This window comes from Otolemur garnettii, unplaced genomic scaffold (assembly GCF_000181295.1).
Source record: "Otolemur garnettii isolate 467f Iridium unplaced genomic scaffold, OtoGar3 scaffold00043, whole genome shotgun sequence".
NCBI lineage: Eukaryota > Metazoa > Chordata > Mammalia > Primates > Galagidae > Otolemur > Otolemur garnettii.
This window is the reverse complement of record NW_003852438.1, coordinates 4,010,493-4,027,437: the sequence shown is the minus strand read 5'-3', so window position 1 is coordinate 4,027,437 and position 16,945 is coordinate 4,010,493. Positions and strand designations below refer to the sequence as shown.

The following is a 16,945-nucleotide window of genomic DNA, read 5'->3' as shown; positions in this document are numbered from 1 at the left end:
TTTTTTTTTTTTTTTTGCCACAAAAAGGCATTTGCCGTTACCCCAGACATCTTAAATATATTTATGACTAGCTCCAAACTGCTAGGACTTAATTAGCTTGGACCTACCTTTTTTCCATTCCATTTCTTTTTCCTCTCCACAAAAGCTGCTGCAGAACTCTGGTCACTCTTAATCTTTCATTTGGTCCATTTATTATATCCCTGGTCAGTATTACACTTCACCGTAACATATTGAAGGTCCTTTAACTTCTTCCGAGAGTTATCTTGGCTTTTCTTGGCTTTATAATTTTTCATATCCATTTAAAAATTTTTAATTTTGTGAAAAAACTCTTAGATTTTGGTTTTCAGTGCATTAAATTTATTGATTTATAGTTTTTCCCATAAGATTTTAGAGATATTTTATTCCTCACTACCCTGTTTTTGTGTTGCCGTTATAAATTGTACTTTTAAAATTGTTCTAAGTTAAAAAAAAAAATGTTTTTAGATTGTGTATTCACATCGTTCATAATTTCAAAAGTACAAAATGACATTTTTGTGAAAAGCCTCCCTTCTACCTCCAGCCACTCTTTTGTCAGTTTAGTATGTATTCTTTCCAAAAACATTTTAAACAAGCCTGTGTATTTACACACACATTTGTTTTCTCCTCTAGTTTTACAAAAATAATCTTTTAAAAAACTATATATTGTTTTATTTCCTACTGTTTTCACTGAATAAAAATATCTAGAGATCATTGTATACATTCTAAAAAAAAAAAAGAAATGTAGCTGGGTGCCTGTAGTCCCCAGGTATTCAGGAAGCTAAGGCAGGAGGATTGGAATAAAATGTTTATCAATGTGGTAAACAGTTCCTTTCTTCTTTGACATATAATGTCCATTATGGGATAATATATATCATAAAGTAAGTCAGTCCTACATTGGTGGATGTTTAGGCTTTTCCAGCCTGTAAACAGTGCTGTCATGAATAACTGTGTACATGTGTCACTAAATGGTATCTTTTAAAACATATTTTGTAATACTTTACTTATACATGGCAGTGGTAATTGATATTATATTAATCTTTTTTTTTTTTTTTTGAGACAGAGTCTCACTGTGTCACCTTTGGTAGAGTGCCATGGCTTAACAGCTGACAGCAACCTCAAACTCTTGGGCTTAAGCAATTCTCTTGCCTCAGCCTCCTCAGTAGCTGGGACCACAGGCACTATTCCCAATGCCCAGCTATTTTTTGTTGCAGTTGTCATTGTTGTTTAGCTAGCCCAGGCAGGGTTTGAACCCTCCAGCCTTGGTGTGTGTGGTTGGCACCATAACTACTGTGCTATGGGTGCTACAGGGTCTCACTATGTTGCCCTTAGTAGAGTGCTATGGCGTCACAGCTCACAGCAACCTCCAACTCTTGGGATTAAGCAATTCTCTTGCCTCAGCCTCCCAGGTAGCTAGGATTACAGGTGCCCACCACAGCACCCACCTATTTTTTGTTGTTGTTGTTGTCATTGTTGTTTAGCTGGCCCAGGTCAGGTTCGAACCCACTAGCCCCAGTACATGTGGCTGGCACCCTAACCACTGAGCTACAGGTGCCAAGCCTATTAATCTTATATTTAAATGATGTTGCTATGTTTTCTTAGTAGATCTAATTAGATTCTCTTAACCAATATGCCTGGGAAGACACTAATTTGACTGTTTTCTGATTATTACTTATTTTCTGTTGAGAATCTTCATCAATACAATGTTGAATACAAGTGGAATTTTGCATTGTTTCAGATTTTTTTTTTTATAAGCAACCTCATTTAATCCTTATGACTCCACCTTAGCAAGCACATTGTTTCAGATTTTAAAGATTGTTACTGGCAATTCACTATTAAGTGCGGTGTGTGTTATTTTTTGCAGATTGCTTTATTGTACTAAGGATTCTTCTAATTTTCTCAGTTCCCTTAGGCTAACAGTTTTTATTACTACTGTTTTTTCTCCTTCTTGAGATCACGTAGTTTTATCTCTATTACATTGTTACTTATGTTAATGTTCTTTTAAAATTTAGAACTATCCTTGCATTCCTGAAATAAATACAATTCTGTCATTTGTTAGGGTTCTAGAATAGGTTAAGATTTATTTACTTATTTATTTTTGTGAAAGACAGTCTCACTCTATTGCCCAGGCTAGAGTGCTGTGGCATCTTCAGCCTAGGTCACAGCAACCTCAAACTCCTGGGTTCAGCCAACCCTCCTGCTATATAGCCTCCTCAGTAGCTGGGACTACAGGCACCCAGATACATTCTTTTTTTTGGGGGGGGGGCAGGACTGGGTTTGAACCCGCCACCTCTGGTATATGGGGCTGGCGCCCTACTCCTTTGAGCCACAGGCAGTGCCCCCAGCTACATTTCTTTATTTTTTAGAAGAGACTCTTTTGCCTCTGAGGTTGTATCCTTAGACTTATCCTCTAGTTTACTACATTTTTCTTAGCTGCATCTAATCTGATATTTTACTCTTCTAGATGTTATATATAACCCTCTTGTAGTCTTTAAAAAATATTTTAAAAATATTTTCTTCATGGTCTCTAATTATTAAAATATTTTTCACAGATATTTTGACTATTAAAATACCCTATCACGGTATTTAGAATTAGGCTATAATTCTTTTAAGGCTCAAAGCCTGTTACATTTATTTTTATTTTTATCTTTGGGAAAGTGCATTCTAAGTCTCACTTTGAGTGGATTTGAGTAAGTTGTTCATATGTTCTTGTGAGTGAACTCATCTTCATCAGGGTTTATCTATGGTAGAGTTTATCTAGCGTCCATCAGGGTTTATCTATGGTAGAGTTTATGTCGCGTCTATGACATCCAAGGCAGGGCCCTTCAGAGTTTTGTCTTTGTCGTATATTCCTAGTTATCACAGGCACACCCTATTTCTCTTCCTCTACCCCTACCCTCCTCCTCCAAATTAAAAAATTTGCTTTTATTTTGAAGTAATTAGGGATTCACAAGAGATTGCAAAGCAGTGTGTAAGGACGTTTTGGTGCCCTTTTTCCACCTTTCTCACACCTATAGTGCAGTGTCAAGACCAAGAAATTGACGTTGGTACATAGAATGTATTCAGATTTTACCAACTATACATGCACACTGTTATGTGTGCAGCTCTGTGCTTTTTGGCCACACGGCTAGTTCTGAGTATTCTGATGCAATGCTTAATATTCTTTTTAACAGTGATTATTATACTTCAGAATACAAAAATAATCTATCAGTGTTTTTTAGTAGAAAAGATTGTGACTGATGAAATCTGTTGAACAAAGTTTATGTGTTAAATATTTGTGTGAATATCATTTGTTTAGGAAGTCGAGGCACAAGAGGTTCTCAAATTGATAGTCACAGTAGTAGTAGCAACTATCATGACAGCTGGGAAACTCGAAGTAGCTATCCTGAAAGAGACAGATACCCTGAAAGAGACAACAGAGATCAAACAAGAGATTCTTCATTTGAAAGAAGACACGGAGGAGAGAGAGACCGTCGTGACAACAGAGAGAGAGGTTTGTCCAACAGAATTTTATTAAATAGTGACTAATGTTTCTTAAAACAGTTAAAATTTATTTTTATGAAATCTTCTTAAGACTGATGCTTGATGACACATTTGAAACTGTTTACTCATATAATCATCTTTGTTTGCTCGGTTTAAGAGGGATTTTGTAAATAGCTACTGACGAGTTCCTCCTGGTAATAGTGAACAAACTGAAATGCCTGCTGTGAGTCTCTCATTTTGACCAAGTAGCTCGAGCATGTAAATGTCTGGATGTCAGTCCAGGCAATTGTGATTCACATAACACCTAATTGTTCTCATCTACATATCCTAGCTGCTCACTACTTACCTGTAATCAATAGCATCTTACAAGGATTGCTTGCTGGAGAGGAGCAAGACGAAAATAATGATAGTGCTGGGAATTGTTTGGAGAAATATTTTATTTATATTATTCCATCCTGAGAATAAATAATATTTGCTTTAGCTATTTTTATGTCTTAAGCTAAAACTTTTCTGTTAACTTATTAGATCAGTGGTTCTCAACTTTCCTAATGCCACAGGTCCTTTAATACAGTTCCTGTGGGTCATGACCCACAGGTTGAGAACCGCTGTATTAGATGATCTCCCACAGAAATCAAATTCAAAGATGACTAGGAAACACTTAGAAGGGTTATAGGTACTTTCTTTGGCAGGTGTTACTAGGGCCCTTAAACATTTAAAATTTCATGATAATCTTACTAACCTTGGCTGATTATTAAGTAAGATTAACTGTAATGCTGAGATTAATATAGTATAAAAACTTGATGGGCCAGAGAATTGAATATTGAATCAAAGAGGTAATGCTATATCTTGATGTAGGCAATCATGAAAGGAGAACAAAGTCTCTTCTTTGAGAAGCATAGATAAGGTCAGAGGCAGGAGAGTTAGTTGGGTTGAGTTTGTTAAGGTAAGCCAAATGGCATTTGGGTTAAAAGATGTGCAAGACTTCCTTCATTACAAATAGGGCTAGAGTTTATATGTTTCATGTGAATATCTGAAATTATTTCTTCACTAGCACTTTGATTTACCTCTCTATTTCTAACATCCTGGTGATGCTGTTTTGATTTTTTTTTATTTTTCCTTTAACGACTTACCTTTCTTTCTATTTTCGTATCCTACCTAGGTCAGGTTTCTCTCACCTCTTACCTGAACACAGTAGTAACATTGGGTTTTAATCTTATAGTTAGTTCAACCACACATTGAACTTCTGCTAGGTGCTAGGAACTTGATAGTTGCTTTACAATATTCTAATTTAATCTTTGCAATATATCTCTAAGTGTAGGTATGATAAAATAATACACGTTTTATAGTTTTGGAGATTAGATCTAAGAAGAGTAAGTTTCCAGTATTATAGAGAAGTAAGTTCTAGAACTAGAATTCTAATTCAGGTCTTTTAAGTTCAGTTCTATTTTATTTTACTCTAACTACTTTATTAAATATCAGTTGTATGATTGAAATAGGAATATATTTCTGAGGTTAATGATATATTTTACAAATGTTTATGGAGTACCCATGCCAGGCACTTTGCTAGGTACTTGGGGTACAGTAGTTCTTGTCCTTGTAGAACTTAGTGGAGAGGGGGAGATATCTCCCTTCCCAAAAAACCCAAGTGATCATTAATTGCTATGTAGAAAATAAACAAGCAGTGCAGATGGAAATAAAGAGAAAGGGATCTACTTTAGAGTGTTTATGAAAAATTTGAGGTGATTTTTATTCAGAGGCTTAAATGTAAGAAGAAGCAGCTAGCTTTGCGAAGGTTGAGGGTAAACGAGGAAAGAGTATGTGCCAGTTCCCTGAATTGGGAAATAGCTTCATATGTCCTAGAATTTGAAAGAAGACTAATGTGGCTTACACAATGCTGAGCAGTAGGGTGATTGTTAAAGGTAAGGGTAGAGATGTGCCTCGGTACCTTGTTCTGTGCTTGAGAATTTAAATTTTCTCTTTGTTTCTTTGTTGTCTAAGCACAAAACAACCTGCCCTCTATACCTGAGTTTTACATCCTCAGAATCAACCAACCATGGATCAAAAATATTTGGAAAAAAATACAACAAAATAGATATTTAAATTAAAAAATTATTAATAGAGTATAATAACTAGTTAAATATCATTTACATTAGGTATTATTAGTAATCTAGACATAATTTAAAGTACACAGGATGCTGTACATCGTCTGTTTGCAAATACTACACCATTTTATATAAGAGATTTGAACATCTATGGATTTTGGTCTCCTCAGGGTTTCATAAACAATTTCCTGTGGATATCAGGGAACAACTGAACAGATAGACGGTTGAAGGTGATAAATGCTACTACTAGATAAAGTCCTATGAGAAGACAAAGGAGCAAATCAATTTAAGGAATTCCAAGAAAGCTGCCTAAAGAGATATCTGAATTAGGGCCTGGACCATAACACAGGCGTTTACAAGGAACAATGGAAGAAGCACTGTGTAGGGAGAACACTTTGCAGTACTTTGCAGCATGTCAGACATCAGAATTGAAAGAAGCAGATGCTTTGGAGTAATAAAGAGTTCTTGTGAGGGTAGATTCACGAATGCTATGATTGGGAGGATAGGAAAGAAGCTGGGACAAAGGATTGATGAGAGACTATAGAGTAATTTATGAATGACCTAGTAAGTCAGGCTAAAACTTTTGAATTTAATTACCTTTCCCCTGCCTATAAAATAACTGCTTTTAAGCAGCTAGAAGAAGTAGAGTTTTCAGTAAAACCATTCTAAGAGTAGGGGGAAAGGCTAAAGACATTCAGATTTTTTTTTTCAGTTCGATTATTGATGACATAGCTGATCAACATCTGAGTTAATATATTAACTGTAGAGATGTGAAAAGCAATAGAGGAATATTTGGGAAGTGAAGTTGATGGGACTTAACTCAGAGATTGCCAGCTTTCATGAATTGGTATGTCATTCATGAAGATAAGGAAAGATGTAAAGAGAAGCATGTTTTTGAATAACACATTTTAGAGCAAAGATAAGGAGAATAGTTTAGACATTAAAGTGATATTCTTATATCGTTTCCATTTTCCTTTGAAGTTAAAGAGCATTGTCATTTTGGTTGGGAAAATAAAGATTTTTATCTGCCACAAAAGAATGAGTACTATGGGTAGTCTTTAATGCAGCTATCATCAGAAATTTCAAGTATGAATTGCTGTAGGTTGCAGTATTGAATTTGTTTTTTCTAATCATAATAATGTTGGTATGCCCCCCCCCCAAAAACTGGAAATTCAGATAATCTAAAACATGGATAGATAGCATTCTAGGGATCCAAAAGATAATACTATAGAACCATTTTACATTTAAACTGGCTTCAACAAAAATAAAAGGATTTAAGAAAACTGACTTCTAGTCCTAATATCATAATGCATCTACCATCTTAACTTTGACAAGTCAACTCTGGACCATAATTTTTATGTTCTTAAGAAGAAAGGGGAGAAAGGACTACATAGGGTTTCATTATGGTTCATTTAAAATTCCATGATCTTATATCAGGATCTATAACTTCTACCTAGTAAATATGGATTATTCTTATCCTTTTCATCAGTAATAAGGAAGGAAAATTCAAATTACTATAATAGACCCTTTCCTAGAAATATCCTAAAATTATTCTGCTTATTAAGCTGATGTTAAGTATTTTACTTACTAACCTCTGACCATATTGTTGTATGATTATCAAATAGATAATAGGCATTATTATATGGTAAGATAAAAACATTATAGAAGCCTAGATCATACTGCAGTAGTCTCTTTCAAAATGGCTAATCTCTTTGGAAAAGTTCATGTCATCGTCTTGTACATTTTTGGATCCCAGACTAATTTTCTGCTCGATTGGGTATTTGGGCAAAATGCATTCATTTTCTCTGTTTATGTGATTTATGTGTAGATGGAAAAAATATGTGTAATGTGATATTATCAGTTAACATTTAAGAAAACAGCTCTTTCATCAGTAATTACTTATATGATAAAACTTAATTTATTATTAATTATAAATATATATAACTAATATGAAATACTTTTTTACATTTGATTATTTCAAGATTGCTAGACAGTACCCTTGATATTCTAGTTTATGGTAAAATATTGATATTGCAGCAACAAATTTTGACATGTTTTGTTCTGCTATATTTTTCTTCACATAATAGCTACACTTTGTTGTATATATATTTTGGCCTGGAATTAGAGGTGTGACTTACGAGGGAAATTTTTTTTTTCCTTCAGCTCCTATGTTCTACACCTCCTGCTGCCCCTATCCTTTGCCACCAGTGTTCTCAGGTCCTGCTGGGGGGACAGAGAAGATCAGAGGTGAAGGGTAGAGATGGCAGAAAGTGGGGTTGGAACAGTGGGCTGGAGGTAGGGTAGGGAGCATGCAGAGAAAGATCAAAGGTGGCTCAGCCAGTGGGAGGGAGAGGGGGGTTGAGGGGAGTAGAAAACATGGTAGTTAGAGGGCAAATGAAAATTATGTTTTAAACATTTTTTAAATATCTAGTGGTGATTATTTGAATGATTAAATTAAAAGTAAATATAGTACCTGGTTAATAATTTGTTGCCAGTGTGACCCAAAACACAGATAAAATTTAAGATTTGCCATGTTGTCTTACCAATAGGTTATCTGTCAAATTAATCACTGACAAAACTTGATTTTCATTGTAGATCAAAGACCAAGCTCACCAATTCGACATCAGGGAAGGAATGACGAGCTTGAGCGTGATGAAAGAAGAGAGGAACGAAGAGTAGACAGAGTGGATGATAGAAGAGACGAAAGGGCTAGAGACAGAGATCGGGAACGAGAACGGGACAGGGAACGGGAGAGAGAGAGAGAGCGAGAACGGGATCGGGAAAGAGAAAAAGAAAGAGAACTAGAAAGAGAGCGTGCTAGGGAACGGGAGAGAGAAAGAGAAAAAGAGAGAGAGCGTGAAAGGGATAGAGAGCGTGACCATGATCGAGAGCGGGAAAGAGAGAGGGAACGAGATAGGGAAAAAGAGCGGGAGCGAGAGAGGGAAGAACGGGAGAGGGAGAGAGAACGAGAACGGGAGAGAGAGAGGGAGAGAGAACGAGAACGAGAAAGAGCGAGAGAAAGGGATAAAGAACGAGAACGTCAAAGGGATTGGGAAGACAAAGACAAAGGGCGAGATGACCGCAGAGAAAAGCGAGAAGATATCCGAGAAGATAGAAATGCGAGAGATGGACATGATGAGAGAAAATCAAAGTAAGAAGAGTTTTAAATCAGCTTAAAAAACTTACATTTCAGTAAAGAATTGACAAGTTTCATTTAGTGTTTTTTACTATGCCTCTTAATTTCTTATTAACTTTTTTCCTCTGTACTGTTTCCTGTATTTCAAATTTATTATATATCAAAAGGTATAGACAATGGTGCCCAGAGATGAGGCCACAGCGGAGATAGATGTTCAGGCCAGGTTTATTGAAAGGGGAGGGTGACCTGCCTGGGCAGTGCAAAGATGGTGTCTGCATGCTGCCTGGGCTACCTGCCAAACCCTCGCCTGCTACTCTGGGAGAAGGGTAGAATTAATTATCACGTGAAGATCATGCCAGCTGAAGTCATAGGATCGGACCAGGTACCAGAATTCTTTTATATATTTAGAGCAGTGGTTCTCAACCTGTGGGTTGTGACCCACAGGAACTGTATTAAAGGGCCACAGCATTAGGAAGGTTGAGAACCACTGATTTAGAGCAATCTATGGAAAAGGATGTAGTTTTTTCTCAATCTGTGAAAGATGATTATTCCTTCAGCACCAGCCACTTCATACAGTGGTAAAAGAGGTTCTGCTGGTAGAGGGAGCAGGTGATAGTGAGAGCCTAAAGGGATTGGCAGGGTGGGGAGCAAAGGGAGGGCCTTCAGGTTCTGGGGACAGGTTAGGGAGTAGAGGAACATAGGAGCTGGTGGTTAGCAGGATGGAATGACTCTATGGAGGAAGGAAGATAGGGAGGAAATTCAGGGAAAGATAAAGGGCAAGGAGTTTGAGCAACAAGTATGTGGTGACTTGAACACAGTTTGCACAAGAGAGGGACAAGAACAGAGGGAGACAAAGGCCTGCAGATAGGGGATTTTGCTCCACCTGCCATTTCTTTGTAGGAAATTAAGTCTTTTAAGATATTGAGGTCACAGGTCCCATTCTTAGGCCAAACCAGCTGAACAAGACACGCAGAGGTGTTTTTACTGAGGGGATAGAGGGACTCGCACTCGTTACCTCAGATGTCCTTCCCCTTTCTGGATAAACTTAAGAGCTCCAGGACTCTAGAAACCTAAACTAGGGTCTTGCACTGGGCCTGAATCGAAAAATGAAAAACAAAACAGTATGAGGTCCCAGACCCCATTAGGGAGCACGATGCTAGGACAAAACCCCTCTAAGTCGGTACAAATGAAAGGGGAAAAAAAGGAGGAGATGAGGACATATGAGTCCTGGAGTGAGTCAGAAAATTAGCCTAGGGAGTTCTGTTTGAAACTTTAAAGATCTTATATTTAAATGGCAGCTGGGGTGAAATCGTTCTTCTCAGACTCCCTGACCAGTAAGTCAGTAGAGTTGGATCTAGGCAAAACTGGAATCAGGTCCAAGAAAACTAGGGTAACTAGGGCAGGCAGCAGCGAGATGCACCTAGTTCACCAGCCATCAGCCTGGAGTCCTAACACCATATGACAGATGGCACCCAGAGACACGGCCACAGCTACAGCCGAGTGGAGAAGTTTAGGTCGGCTTTATTGAAAGGGGAGTTGACCTGCCTGGGCAGTTCAAAGATGTCATCTGCCCCCAGGAGCAGTTAGAGACCCCTTTCATATGGGGCCATAGGGGGTTGGCAAATTCCACAGCCTGCCTGGAGAGTTGGGGTATTTTGGCATGAACTTCTCAGGGGTGGGCTAGGTTGATCTTTTGTGTCTTTGTCTTAGGAGGAAAGGAGGGGGATGAGGGAGAAATGGTTTGTATGTGGCTGTGTTAGGCCTCTCAACAATAAATATTTGGTATTTAAAGTCTCTTTAATTGTCAAAAGAAATACTTTTCAATTCTATTTTTTGTATCTAGGGGACATAATCCTTGTTCACTATACATTTTTGACGGCACATGGGGTTGAAATGGCTGCTTGCCATTGCCGACTTTGTTGTAAACAGGAATCAGCAAACTTGTGTCCCATCACATCCCCTATATAACTAGCTATTGGTATTGACTACTCTTCAAGAGACACTGTCTGTGCCATTCCTGGTAATCCTTCATGAATTTTGTGTGTTGTGATTATGGAGTCAGCATCCCCAGGCTCCAGGAAGCATTCACAATGACAGAGCTGAGTGGATCTCTGTAATCACTGCATGGCTAGAAGAAGCTGAGAGAAAGGAAGTGTCTTCCTGTGCTGTGGCGTTATAGTGATTTATTGGGGTCAAAAGTTATGTTCTTGGCATCTCATATAACATATATGAGGGCATTTTCTTTTGCAGGCATGTTCTTTCTCTCTTTGTGTTTTCTCTCTTCATGGGCTTTTGTTAGTCGAGGGGCAGATAGTGATTGGCTAAGCTATCACTGTGGCTGTGGGAATTCTGAATGGTTGAGATTTTACAAGTACGAAACTTAAACTTACTGAAATTAGCTGCTCTTTACCAACTGAGATACCAACTGAGATAAAAGCTGTGGTTAACCTCACCAAAACAAATTGAATTTTCTTGCCCTTACCTCCAGCTCATGTGCCTTAGAGTGAATGCAGGCTCTCTACTTTAGGCTTTTTTCATCCTTGCTATCATGGATTATGGTTATGGGCAAACAATGTAGCACAGAAGCGAGGCTTTCTTCCATTAGGTTTTGACTGTTCTTTAATTGACAGCCAAGATTTTTTATGGTACCCTCTAGCAGACTTTTTTGCTTCTCTCTCCCTTCATTTTATAAAACTTTACATTAATGTAACCTTCAGCGATACAGTAAAACTTCCATAGTTGACCACCTCCCTACATGGACCATCTCTGTAAATTGACCTAATTTTCATAGATGAGACATGCACCACATGTACATTATCAGCACAGCAGGCCTAGATCCTTATGTCGACCACCTCCGTGTGCTGACCAGTTGGTTCCAGTCATTTGGGTGGTTAACTTAACAGAGATTCTACCATATTTCCTTTAACATTTGGAGACACACGTGTGTTATAATGGTGCATGTCTAGTCTGTGAAAATTAGGTCAATTTAAGGAGGCTGTTGATGTGGGAGGGAGGCCAACTATGAAGAGGTTCTATTTTATTTCTCTTCCCTCTGCTGACCTCTTTAGCTCTTGATCTTATAAGGGTAAAATACTGAAATCTCTGTTATCTCTTATCCATTTCTAGGCTTTCATTAATAGAGGTTGGGCACCCTAAATCCAAAATCTGAAATGTTTCAAAATCCAAAACTTCTTAAGCAGTGGCATTGACACTCAAAGAAAAATGTTCATTGGAACAGTTTAAATTTCAGATTAGGAATGTTTATCCAATAAGTATAATGCAAATTTGCAGTGTCACTTTCAGCACTTCCTCTTATCATAGCAAGTCAATAGGCCAGCCCAGATTCAAAGAATAGAGAAAACACATTGCAGATTGTCTTACTGTACACATGAGGCCATCTCCTTGTCCATGTAGTTGCTCATCTATATAAAGAAGCTATCCAGGAGATACACGTGCTGCAGGTTGTTTCTTAACTTTTGATCATAATACTTACAAAGAGTTTGTTTAAAAAAAAAAAGTAGTGAAAATTTAATGAAAATGTAGGAAAATGCTAAAGTACTGAAGTAATTTAAGTACCCAAGAGATATACATCACTACTCATTTCAAGTTCAACTAAGGGTCAAGAAATATAATGAACGTATGGATTATTTTATTAATTTCTCACTGAGCCAGTTATTTAGTTCTAAAAAAGGGAAAGAAGCAATACAGCGTACCCACAACATGCCTGGCAGTGAGCTTATGACATAACTTATTTATTCCTCACTGCAGTTTTATGAGATGGACTCTTATCCCCCTCCCCCGTCCATTTTCAGATGAGAAAGAAAGGTTTAGTGACTTCAATGAACTTGCTCAGAGTTGCATATAAGTAATGTGGCTATAAGTTGAACTCAGCTTTTTGACTCCAAAGCCAATACCAGATTTTCTCGTGTAGCTTGCCTGAGCATAAGGCCTTTGTATATCATAAAATGTAAAATTGACAATGTTTATATTAGAGGGTACCTTAATATATTGATTTCTCTGTTGAATGTTACCACCTTGCAGTATTTATATCTGGCAATTTTTGGTTGAGTGTTTCTACATGTGTAATGAAGAAAAGAAGAAATGGTGCCATGTATTTTAAGTCCACAATTACAAGTCCTAAATGAAGTAAAGAATTTTTATTAAAGACATTGAATACCCTTTGTATGGCGTAGCTCTGACAATACTGATTTCTTACAGATATATTCTAGATAAAGAAATACTAATAAGAAATACAGTAATTTCTTTCTTGCCCCCTGGAATATTATAAATTGCATTTGCTTGCCCAATTTAGGAAGCGCTATAGAAATGAAGGGAGTCCCAGCCCCAGGCAGTCACCCAAGCGCCGGCGTGAGCATTCTCCTGATAGTGATGCCTACAACAGCGGAGATGATAAAAGTAAGCAGGGGCTGATTTTCTGTCTCTACGTTCATACTCACTTGTAACCATGAGACTATTATTTGATATTAGGGGAAACTGTTGAATTAAGATATTTTTAAGTTTACTTGCTCTTCTACCTCTGAATATCTTTTTGCAACTAAAGTATTAGGAATATAGTCATTTTATCACAATGGCCCTATCATTTCCTACTATTTGTAGTAAAGCTTTATTTTTATTGAAGTTATTACCATTTCTTTGTTTTGTTTGAGACAGAGTCTCACTGTGTCACCCTCAGTAGAGTGCTGTGGCATCATAGCTCATAGCAACCTCAAACTCTTGGACTTAAGCAATTCTCTTGCCTCAGCCTCCCAAGTAGCCGGGACTACAGGTGCCCACCACACGCCTGGCTATTTTTTGTTGTAGTTGTCTTTGTTTAGCAGGCCTTGGGACTGTTGGTTCGAACCCACCAGCCCCGATGTATATGGCCAGCACCCTAACCACTGAGCAATGGGTCCCGAGCCTGAAGTTACTACCATTTCAAACATTTTAAAATGAAAAGTGAGAAATTGGCTTATTATTATTTATATGTAACATGCGGTATTTATTGACCTGGTAAAAGTGTGGTTACTTTTATCTTTTATGTAGATGAAAAACACAGACTCTTGAGCCAGGTTGTACGGCCACAAGAATCTCGTTCTCTTAGTCCATCACACCTTACAGAAGATAGGCAAGGTCGGTGGAAAGAGGAGGATCGGAAACCAGAGAGGAAAGAGAGTTCCAGGCGCTATGAAGAGCAAGAACTCAAAGAGAAAGTTTCTTCTATAGATAAACAGAGAGAACAGATAGAAATCCTGGAAAGCTCAAGATTACGTGCACAGGACATTATAGGACGCCACCAGTCTGAAGATCGGGATACATCTGATCGAACTCATGATGAAAACAAGAAAAAAGCAAAAATTCAAAAGAAACCTATTAAGAAAAAGAAGGATGATGATGTCGGACTAGAGAGGGGTGCCATAGAGACAACATCTGAAGATGGTCAAGTATTTTCACCAAAAAAAGGACAAAAGAAGAAAAGTATTGAAAAGAAACGTAAAAGGTCCAAAGGTGATTCTGATCTTTCTGATGAGGAAGCAACCCAACAGAGTAAGAAGAAAAGAGGCCCACGGACTCCCCCTGTAACAACTAAAGAGGAATTTATTGAAATATCCAGTGACAAGGATGGCACTCTAGAAGATGCTCTGAGAAAAGAAGACATAGCGTTCAGTGACTGGTCTGATGAGGATGTGCCTGACCGCACGGAGGCCGTGGAAGCAGAGCATGCTGCTGCCGCTGCTACCCCTGGGAGTACCCCTCCTCTGTCTTCTCTTCTTCCTCCTCCCCCACCTGTGGCTGCCGCCACCACTGCTGCTCCTGCTACTCCTGCCAGTGCTGCTGCCGCCACCACAGTTTCCACCTCTGCTACTCCCACCAGTGCCACCAATACTACTTTTGCCAGTGAAGACTCCCATAGAAAATGCCACAGACCCCGAGTAGAAAAAGTAGAGGCACCTCATGTTACCATAGAAGATGCAGCACATCGCAAGCCAGTGGATCAAAAGAGGAGTAGCAGCCTTGGGAGCAATCGGAGTAATCGCAGTCATACATCTGGCCGTCTACGCTCCCCATCCAACGATTCTGCCCATCGAAGTGGAGATGATCAAAGTGGTCGGAAGAGAGTACTGCATAGTGGCTCAAGAGATAGAGAAAAAACAAAAAGCCTAGAAATCACTGGAGAGAGAAAATCTAGGATTGATCAGTTAAAGCGTGGAGAACCCAGTCGAAGTACTTCTTCAGGTAATCAAATCAGATTGTGATCTATTTAGTGTATCCTATGTTAGTGTATTTTATATAAATTATAGCTCTAAAGTAATTCTAAATGGTTACTTTATATGCCACTTTAAGTTTTATGGAACTTCTTTTGTTTTGAAACAGAGTCTCACTTTGTCACCCTCAGCAGAGTGCTGTGGCGTCATAGCTCTCACATCAACCTCATACTTCTAACCTCAGGTGATTCTCTTGCTTCAGCCTCCTGAGTAGCTGGGACTACAGGCGCCCACCACAACACTCAGCTATTTTTAGAGATTATGGTCTTGCTGTAGCTCAAGCTGGTCTCGAACCTGTGAGCTCAGGCAATCTGCCCAACTCGGCCTCCCAAAGTGCTGGGATTACAGGCGTGAGCCACTGTGCCCAGCCTTTAGTAACTTAAAACTCTTGGGATTGAGCAGTCCTTTTGCCTCAGCCTCTGAGTAGCTAGGACTACAGGTGCCTGCCACAGCATCTGGGTAATTTTTCTGTTCTTAATAGAGACAGGATCTTGCTCTCATTCAGGCTGGTCTCAAGCTCCTGAGCTCACACATCCTCCTGTGTTGGCCTCCCAGAGTGCTAGGATAGCAGGCATGAGCCACCCCACCCAGCCAAGGCTGCCTTTTTTTGACCACAGAAAATAAGATAGGGGAGTAGGGAGAGATAAAATAATGAAGTGAAGTTTTCAGTGATACTGAATTTTACGTAATACCTTTCTAGTTTATATTTGTTCATTTTTCTCCACTGATACGTTGTACTGAATTATTAATCTGTTTTCTAATAAACATAATTGCAATGATTAAAAAATAAAATAATGAAGTGACCAGTTCTGTCAATGCCTAACCATTTTATTACTTATTTCCTGGAAAATATTTTACAGTTATGGTGGAAATAGGTAGGGAAACATGTTGCTTACATGTTTCAATTAATACTTTAATTGAGAGAGATCAATTTTTTCTTAAAATTACATTTTTGGATGTTATGTAGAGAAAGATGTTTATGTAATGTAAAAATAGACTATGGAAAAAGATAAATTGTGAAGTTTTAACAGACCCTAAAAGAAGCACTTTTTTCCTATTTGAACATGTGTCAACTCTCTGTATATATTTATTTTAGATCGCCAAGATTCAAGAAGCCATAGTTCAAGAAGAAGTTCTCCTGAGTCTGATCGACAGGTCCATTCTAGATCTGGGTCATTTGATAGCAGAGATAGGCTTCAAGAACGAGATCGATATGACCATGATAGAGAGCGTGAGAGAGAGAGGAGAGACACAAGGCAGAGAGAATGGGAGCGAGATACTGAAAAAGATTGGCCACGGAACAGGGATCGGGATAGACTGCGAGAACGAGACAGAGAACGAGACAAAAGGAGAGACTTGGAGAGGGAAAGAGAGAGGCTAATTCCTGATTCTGTCGAAAGGGACAGAGACAGAACTTTTGAGAGTTCTCAAATAGAGGCTGTGAAACGCAGTGAAGCAAAAATGGAGAGTGAGCATGAGAGAGACATAGAGGGCACTTCTCGAGACTCTGTATCTCTGGATAAAGAAAGAGTAGATAAAGATCTGGGATCTCTGCAGGGATTTGAAGATATAAGTAAATCCGAGAGAACTGAGAGTTTGGAAGGTGAGTGCACACCCCTTTTTCTGTTCTATTGATTTATTCCTTTTCATATTTCACGGGAAACAACTATTTTTTTTTTTTTTTTGAAAGGTTACCCACTGACAGGCAAAATGGCTCCATTCTTTTATAGGGGAAGTAGAATTCGTAAGAAAAAGTCCTGGCGGCACCTGTGGCTCAAAGGAGTAGGGCACCGGCCCCATGTGCCAGAGGTGGCAGGTTCAAACCCAGCCCCAGCCAAAAACTGCAAAAAAAAAAAGTCCTCTGATATTTGAAAAATGTGTTTCCCTCAGTAGCACTATCAAGGCAGTGATAAGCCTAAATCAAACAAAAGATTGCTTAGGTGCGG

At 38.6% G+C, this 16,945-nt stretch overlaps 1 protein-coding gene across 10 annotated transcripts in view; it reads left to right on the top strand.

The window, feature by feature from the left end:
- The window catches only part of ZC3H13 (zinc finger CCCH-type containing 13), a 152,982-nt gene that overhangs the window by 119,240 nt on the left and 16,797 nt on the right, over positions 1–16,945 (top strand). For 5 of the 10 annotated variants that reach the window (XM_023513717.1, XM_023513721.1, XM_023513720.1 and 2 more), the window contains 6 exons: positions 3,314–3,508; positions 7,764–7,847; positions 8,196–8,751; positions 13,049–13,152; positions 13,780–14,970; positions 16,096–16,602. In XM_023513717.1, the coding sequence (XP_023369485.1) occupies positions 3,314–3,508; positions 7,764–7,847; positions 8,196–8,751; positions 13,049–13,152; positions 13,780–14,970; positions 16,096–16,602 (2,637 nt within the window). The remainder of the gene's footprint in view (positions 1–3,313; positions 3,509–7,763; positions 7,848–8,195; positions 8,752–13,048; positions 13,153–13,779; positions 14,971–16,095; positions 16,603–16,945) is intronic. The other 5 variants (XM_023513718.1, XM_012805635.2, XM_012805636.2 and 2 more) reach the window with 3 other exon arrangements.